The 8,941-nt window shown below is 42.8% G+C and overlaps 1 protein-coding gene across 9 annotated transcripts in view; it reads right to left on the minus strand.

Annotated features, from left to right (window-relative positions):
- The window catches only part of SYNRG (synergin gamma), an 85,432-nt gene extending 78,969 nt beyond the window's left edge, over window positions 1–6,463 (minus strand). For 8 of the 9 annotated variants that reach the window (XM_005220017.5, XM_005220018.5, XM_005220016.5 and 5 more), the window contains exon 1: window positions 6,317–6,463. In XM_005220017.5, the coding sequence (XP_005220074.1) occupies window positions 6,317–6,393 (77 nt within the window). In that variant the 5' untranslated portion in view covers window positions 6,394–6,463. 9 annotated transcript variants of the gene reach the window in all.
- Window positions 6,464–8,941: the final 2,478 nt, after the last annotated feature.

Below are 8,941 nucleotides of genomic sequence, written 5' to 3' on the forward strand. Positions count from 1 at the left end.
TGTCTGATTTTGAAGAGTACATAAAGTCAGATTTTTAAGAATTGTGGTAAAATATACATAATATAAAACTTTACCATTTTAACCATTTTTAAGTGTATAGTTCAATGGCATTACGATGTTGTACAACCACCACCAAGATCCATTTCCACAACTTTTTCACCATCACAAACAGAAACTCTGTAGCCATTAAACAATAACTCCCCATTACTCTCTCCCCCCATCAACCCCTGGTAACCACTATTCTACTTTCTGGTTTGATGAATTTGTCTAATCTAGCCACCTTAGATGGAACCATACAGTACTAGTCCTTTTGCATCTGGCTTGTTTCACTTAGCATAACATTTTCAGGTTCATCGAGTTGTAGCACATGTCAGAATTTCATTCCCTTTTATGGCTGAGTAATATTCCATTGTTTGTACTTACCACATGTTGCTTATCCAACTCATCTGTTGATGGACAGTGGGTTGGCTGTTGTGAATAATGCTGTTACGAACATTGATGTACGAGTATTTCTTGGAGTCCCTCTTTCAATTCTTTTGGGTCTCTCCCTAGGAGTGGAGTTGCTGGGCCACATAGTAATTCTCTGGTTACTTTTTGAAAAACTGCTTGTTTTCCACAGCAGCTGTGCCATTTTACATTCCCAATGGACCAGGTGGAGGTTCCACATCCTCCACCAACACTTATTTTCTGGATTTTTGTTTGTTTATGATAGTTATCCTAACGAGTGTGTAGGACTACCTCATTGTGATTTGGATGTACATCACCCTGATGTCAGAGGTTCTCAGCAGAGAAATGATCAGGAATGTGCTGTACATTTCTCTGGTAATGGGGTATGCAGAGAAGACTTGAAGTAAGAAGAAATAGCTAAAGAAACTATTAAAGTAATCTTAATAAGAAAGGGGCCATAACCAGAGTAGGAGGAATGGAAAAGAAGAGATGAATGACAGTTATTTAAAAGGAAGAATCAACAGGACTTAGCAACTACCTGGATGGACAAACAGTATTGAAAAAGCTGAAAGAACTGAAGATGCCTCTGAAATTTGGGGCCTGAGTGACTACAAGGATGGTGACACTGTTCACTGCAGACAGGAACCCAATGTTAGCAGGTGTGGGGAGCAAGGTGCTAGGAAGGTGTCCACAGGGAGCATTCTAACAGGCAATCAGAGAAGTAACGCCAGAGCAAGAGAAGGGTCTGCATCAATCTAGCTAGGCTCTTTTCTTTATTTTTTGGCCACACTTTGTGGCATGTGGGATCTTAGTTCTCTGACTAGGAATCAAATCCGTGCTCCCTGAAGTGGAAGTACAGAGTCCAGTGATTAAGTAGGAAGTCCCCTAGGCTCTTTTAAATAAAGGTAAAAAGAGAAAAAAATATAAGGTCTGGTTGTGGATGAAGGAGTCAAGGGGATGTGTATACATAGTTAGAAGACAACAAAAGGCAACCCTGGAGAATTCTTAGTGAAAACTGTGTAGGGAATGGCCACTGAGAACCAAGGAAATTGATTATAGCTGAAAGTTATAACTGGGGTAGGACCACATTTAAGGAAGGAGTTACCAGTGTCTCATGCTATAGAGAAGTTGATAAGAATGGGGGTTAATAAATAAAGACTGCTGTTTTTAAAAATGATGATCTTTGAGTGAGCAGTTTCATCACAGGATACAGGAGCTGCAGAGATAAAGATTTAGGATACAAAAGATATAATTAGAGACTGAGAAACAAGGTTTTTGAGAGGATAGGATTAACACAGCAAAAGGATGAAGGACTTCTTTCTCTGAGACCAGAGGGAAAGAAAATGGGACAAATACAGAAGAAGAAAAAATCTGAGTGGGAAAAGTCCTTAAATCTGGAAGATAAGAATCTGAAGGGGATTTCTGAGAGTCTTTCTAGGCACATAGTGAGATCCAGGAATATTATGCCAAATTTAAGTGTCTTTGCATTTTTTTATTGCACAACACCCCCCTTGACCAGGAAAAGGCCTAAAACCCAAACTGCAGAGTCTTGTAACTTTAAAATACTTTGATCAAGAACTTTTTTGGTAAGGTGGTTTACAAATTTCTAGTTGGACAGCTATCGGTTACATGTCATTTACAGCCTTGTAGAGGATCTGAAACACTCACAAATCCTGCTGACAAGTGGGCCTGCACCCAAAGAGAGGCCTGAACAGTGAACAGCTTTTCTGAACAGCACACAAAATTTATTAGCTAAGCAATGTGTTAAGTGGATAACATGTTAAAACTGCAAGTTGAAATTTCGTAGGACTCAGTTTTTTTTAAAGTTAATCACACACTAAGATTTATAAACTGAGGAGCAATGTGTTTAAGTAGTCAACATGTTGAGACTTCAAAATCAGTTTTAAAGATTATAGACCTATAAAGGTTACTTTGAAAACATACACAAAAACTAAATTAAGGGTATTACTAGATAAAGAAGACGTAGTACATAATTACAATGGAATATCACTTGGCAATAAAAGGGAACAGAACTGGGTCATTTGAAGAGACCTGAATGGCCCTAGAGACTGTCACACAGAGTAAAGTCAGTCAGAAAGAGAAAAACAAATATCGTATATTAATGCATATATGTGGAATCTAGGAAAACAATACAGATGATCTTATTTGCCAAACAGAAATAGAGACACAGGCATAGAGAACAAAGGTAGGAAGCCCAAGGGGGAGAAGGGGAGCGGTGGAGGAATTGAGAGATAAGGATGACGTATCTACACTACTGATACTATACACTATATACATACTACATATCTATGAGAACCTGCTGCCTAGTTCAGGGAGCCCTGTTCAGTACTCTGTGGTGACCTAAATAGGACAGAAATCCAAGAAAGACGGGGCATATGTATATGTATAGCTGATTCACTTTGCCGTATAATAGAAACTGACATAAAACTGTAAAGCAACTACATTTTAACAAAAATTAATAAAAATAAGAATATTATCGACAAACATGACTTACTCCAATAATTATACAACAACCCAAACTACCTACTGACCTATGTACCACTCATAAGACTCTCTGAAATGTTTAGACCACTAACAGCCACCGTACTTAAAGACTGGTAAGATACTGATAAAGACAGCAAAAGCTTGGCCAAAAACTGGGCAGCAAGATGACAAGCAATTTGACTTCAAAGATGAAACCACTGTGCGTCACTTGTGTCCTGGTATGAAAGCGGCACTGTGAGCTCTATTGGTCACATGCCTATCTCATTCATCCACTTTTAGCTATCTTCGTGACTAACCCAGATCAGCCTTTCCTTCTCTCTGAAGCCTGGACACAACAAGACCTCCCAATGGATCTCCCCACCGGCAGACGCTATGGCTTCTAATGCAGTTCATGTAGCACAGGTGAGGCGCATCTCCCTAAAGGACCATTTGATAAGGCTGCATGTGTGCATGCTAAGTCGCTTCAGTCATGTCTGACTCTGTTAAGACCCCATGGACTGTAGCCCTCCAGGCTCCTCTGTCCATGGGATTCTCCAGGCGAGAATACTGGAGTGGGTTGCATGCCCTCCTGCAGGGGATCTTCCCAACCCAGGGATCGAACCCACATCTCTTACATCTCCTGCACTGCCAGGCGGGTTCTTTACCACTAGCGCCACCTGGGAAGCCCTTGATAAGGCTGCTCCTGGGATTAAACAATGTAGTGATTCCTCCTTAAATCAAATTTCCTTAGTTTATATTCAGGGCCCGCTCCAGTTGGACCAGAATTTTTTCAGTTTTCTCTCACAACTCTTCTCTCCCACTCAGTGCCACAGTCCACCATCCAGCCTACCTGCTGTCCCCTACTGTTCACTAGGCCTTCCCATCTCCATGACAATCTCTTGACCCTTTCCTCTTCCTCAAAATGAAAGAAAGAGAAATTGCTCAGTCTTGTCCAACTCTTTGCGACCCTGTGGACTGTAGCCCACCAGGCTCCTCCGTCCATGGCATTCTCCAGGCAAGGATACTGGAGTGGGTTGCCATTTCCTTCTCCAGGGGATCTTCCGGATCCAGGGATCAAACCCAGGTCTCCCGCACTGCAGGCAGCTTTAACCTCTGAGCCACCAGGGCAGACCCCTCCTCAAAGTGAGGCCCAGCTGAAATAGCTCTTGTTTGCCTCCAATGATGCTTGAATCCACAAATATTTATACAATGTTTTCTGTGTGTACAATGTACTATACTGTGGAAGATAAAAAGATGAGGAGGCCCTTAAGGAGCTTATAAATGCAGGAAATGGACAAGCTTACTAATGATACTATCCCAGAAGGATACAGACTAACCAAGATTTTTCAACTTTTTTTTTTTCCCTAGAATACTTGACTTAAAAAATGCTTTTTTACTTCTCATCTCTTGGACAAATTTTGCCCTTTACACAACTCTACAATTTATTCCAAGTAGCCCATTCAGGATACCAGTCAAAAGTAGGCTAACATTAGTAAAGGTGGAAAATGCCAGTGCTTTTTGCTTCGCCTCTTAGCAGACAGACAAGTACCTAAGAAATACAGTAAATTATGGTTAATGTATTTCCTCTATTAAAAGCTGAGAGAGACCACCTGGTTCTTTTTCTTTTTCCCTAAAATATACTTAGGTCGCAGCCATAACATTAGCTTCTTCAGCCCTCACCACTGGTCTCTAAAAACTGTCCACTTTTTAAATTAAGCATAGTTTCTCAGCCTCGGAAAATCTCCAATGCAGGGAATACTTACCACACATTTTTCAATATAAAATTGAGTTATTCTCTCATATATCCTCTAGTTTAATAATGCAACATTACTACAACCAAATTTTAAATAGAAAACAAAAATTTTAAAGTTCTAATTTCTATCACAATTCAGGCCATATTTAGGGAAAAAAAAAAAACTGTGCTCATGTTAAACTACTACAGACTAAAGGAAACGATCCACTCAACATTCTACACCAAAGATGCCTTCATCTGTTTTGAAAACAAAAACAATCCCCAAATGAAAAACATCCCCCTCAAAAAAAAACAACAAAAACCCCCAAACCTGTGTCTAGAATGCCAAATTCTTTTAAGTTTATATTTCCCCAGAACTTGGTGCCATGATTCATCATATACTTGATCAAATTAATGCCCCTCAAAAAATGTCCTGATGTTCAGAAAAGAGATTTACGTATTTGTCTTCTCCAGCCAGTAATGACTTATGCTAAAAAAAAAAAAACAAATATGCTGAAAAACTAATGCAACAGTGAAAATCTGAAAACAAAAGGGAAAAAAAGCAGTCTTAAATCTAAAGGTGTAGAGAAAATGAAAGATGGAGTCACACACAGGTGGTTTATTTAACAGCAACTGCTTTTTTCTGGCACATATATATATGTATATTACAAGCACCTGCAGGAGGTGATGACTTTAAAGACTTCACACTGTGGTATTCATGACTCCAAAATTAAAACCCTGCATATCAAAAAACTAACACTTGGTTTTCCAAAAATAATTTGGGATGCTTAAGATAAAGAACTAAATTTATCTCCAAATGTGTATGAACCTCGGGTTGGCTAGCAAAACAAAGTCAGACTAGGTCATTAACAGAAGTGGGATATAAACTTCACAGAATCAAGCATTTCCTCAAATGGTAAACTTGCCAGGTTGCACTCATTCATTTCTTTTATCCTTCTGGATATGGGAAGCACTGGCGATTAGCAGCTGAAATATGACAGAGAAAGCAAATTTGTTTAAGGATTAAGTAAAAGTCTGGAAGCTTTGTCCTGATAACTGCCTACGTGCTGTTCAACAGTGAATTGGTGTTTATTGAGGAGACAGGTGTTAAGAATTACCTCTACAAGAGCTCTTTAGCAAATGCAAAGGTCTTCAGGTTTTCCTGTTTCTGGTATGTTAAGGAAGTAAAAGGACAAGACGGTGAAAGACGAAGTGTGCGAAGAGACACACACACATATATCTTGGAAACACCTGTCCAGCTCTGTGAAAAGATCTTTCCGAGCCCCTGGTGAATCCCTGGGAAAGGGAAGTCTTTGGCAGCTTCAGATACAGCCGGGCTAGAAGCGAGGCGTCGAGGTCCCTCCTTGACCCACCCGGCCGGCTGCCAACCGCGCCAAAGGGACCCTCGCCTCCTCCCCGTCTCCTCCCCGCTCGGCCCCAGAGCACCCGAGTGTAGAGGACAGGAGTCCGGCGCCCAGGCTCCATCCGCCCCTTCGGCCCCGGTTACCGGAGGACGACCCTTCTCCCGCAGCCCTAGTTTCCAGGGAACAGGGGTCGGCGCGGGCGAAAACCGCCATAACCGCCGACCACCCGTCGCCGGTGCGGGGCCCCTGCGTCGGCGGGGCGCGTCCTGGTCCAGCTCCTCACACCCACCTGCCTCCCCCGGCGGCCCCTGTGCCGGCTCCCGCGGCCCCGCCGCCGCCAGCTCCACTTCCCGGCCGCAGCGCCATCTTGCTCCGGGCCCGCCGCCGCCACCTTCCCAGCAGCTGTCAGCTCCCGACAGCCACTTCCGGGGCGAACGCCAGGCCCCACCTTGCCGCGGCCTAGGGCGACAGGGCGGGGCCGCGGGCCCACGTGACCCTCAGCGCCTGGGGGAGGGGCCGCGCCACCTCGTCACGTGACCCGGCCGCCGAAGAGGGGACTCCGGGTGCAGTTCTGGTTCGGGGAGACTGGCGGGGCGGTCTGGGCCCAGTTTTAAGGGAGCTGATTCGTTCTCTGGGAAGACTTTGTGGAGGACACAGCTGTCCGAGCTGCAGGGAGTCGTCGTTCCTGCGTTTGAAAAACCATCATCTTGGTTAATGGAAATAGAACGAGTCCAGTTTGAAAAACTGGATGGTGGGTACACGGGTGTTCTTTAATTGCTACTTTTTACACAAAGGATAGATGGAGCCTGAATGCCCCTTTGATAGCTTCACAACGTCCATTAGTGATGAGCTCTACTTTTCCCCTGCAACTTGGAAGATTTTTTTTGGCACCTGTCCTAGAAGCTGAAGCTGTTTAGTCACCTGGTTTCCGCGTTTTTCTTTTACTTACAATCAGGGCCAAAACGGTGGTGCATGGGAAGGTTTATTGCACCTAACCTATCTGGGCATATTTTTACTGTGATTGTTTTCCTTGTCAAACTACTGTAAGAAAATGTAAAAGTTGAACGTAAACTTTTTCAAGCCTTGAGGTATCGTTTGCTTATTAGCAAGTAACGGGTTTGTCGGGTTGAAGGAATTACAAGTTGGAATCAAGATTGCGGGTGGGGATATCGACAACCTCAGATATGCAAATGATTGACAGAAAGTGAAGAAAAATTAGAGCCTCTTGATGAGGGCGAAAGAGGAGTGAAAAAGCTGGCTTGAAACTCAACATGAAAACAACTAAGGTCAGAACATCCAGCCCCATCACTTCAGGGCAAACAGAAGGGGAAAAGGGGAAAGTGACAGATTTTATTTTCTTGGGCTCCAAAATCACTACGGACAGTGCAGAAGGTAGCGGCAGTCATGAAATTAAAGGACGCTTACTGCTTGGAAGGAAATCTATGACAAACATAGACAGTGTAAAAAGCAGAGACTTCACTTTGCCGACAAAGGTTAGTGTACTCAAAGCTGTCGTTTTTCAAATAGTCATGTACGGGTGTGAGTTGGACTATAAAGAAGGCTGAGCACCAAAGAAGTGATTCGTTGCAAGTGTGGTGCTGGAGAACTCTTCAGAGTCCCTTGGCTGTAAGGAGATCAAACTAGTCAATCCCCAAGGAAATCAATCCTGAATATTCATTGGAAAGACTAATGCTAAAGCTCCAATACTTTGGCTCCCTGATGCGAAGAGCTGAGTCATTGCAAAAGGCTCTGCAGCTGGCAAAGAGTAAAGGCAAAGGGAGACGGGGGCAGCGGAGGATGAGATGATTAGACAGCATCACCCAATGGACACGAATCTGAGCCAACTCTGGGAGATAGTGGAGGACAGGGGAGCCTGGCATGCTGCAGTCCTTGGGATTGCAGAATCAGACACACTTAGCCACTGAGCAAGTAATATTATAGTTAGCTTTATCTTTTACTCTTGCTTCAGGGCTTTTACAGGGAGACAGTTCATAATAATAGTTATCCTTTATTGGGCACAAATCACTGGTTAGAAACTTTACTGTTTCAAATCCTCAGTGTCCCTAAGAGTTACTATTGGCATTTCAGATAAAAAAAAACAAGGTTAAAAGAATTTGTAATTCAGACCACACAGCTGCAAAATACCAGGACCAGGATCCAAGTTAAAGTGTTTGACCTCAAAGTCCTTGCTTATTTCAACTACAGTGTGCTATTTTTTTCCCTCATGTCCACAAATTTCATTCCTCCCCTTTTTAGATGGAACTGTGTAGCAGATGTTCCAGTTGATATAAACTGATACATATGACCAAACTCCATATAAATCCATTGACAAATCAAGTAGATATAGGCTTATGTAGCCACTTTAAAAGATGGGTGATTTAAAGACAGGAGAAACTACCTAAAAAAAAAAAGGGGGGAGGAGTATTTCAAGGATCATAAAGACATAATTTCTGTTTCTGCTGGGAATACTTTGTTCTCTTTTGCATGCTGGCTGTTGTAAGTCTCCGGCTGTCAGCCGCTCCTGACATTTCCAGTACAGGTTAGCTGCTCTCATGTGACGCTTCAGCACTGTGGCCTTATGTCTAACATGGCACTTACCACACTATTTGTCCTTTACTTTATCCCCGCCACTACACTGTTAGGGCAGGGACTATGTTATGAGGCTTTGTATTCCTAACCAAACAATGTGTATTTAAAGAATATTTTTTTGTGACGTGATCACATGTCGGGCACAGTGCTAAGTGCTTCTGATCTTGAGACATAGTTGGTATTACCCTCAATTTCAGTAATAATAAAAAAAAGATTGGCAAAAGGGTGGCACCAGTGCATCCACCTCCAGAGTATATTGTGAGTCAAGGATCTGTTTGCAAGAACGAAAACATCACAGGCTTGGTACAGTATTTCTTGCACCTTG

Source organism: Bos taurus, chromosome 19 (genome assembly GCF_002263795.3).
Source record: "Bos taurus isolate L1 Dominette 01449 registration number 42190680 breed Hereford chromosome 19, ARS-UCD2.0, whole genome shotgun sequence".
NCBI lineage: Eukaryota > Metazoa > Chordata > Mammalia > Artiodactyla > Bovidae > Bos > Bos taurus.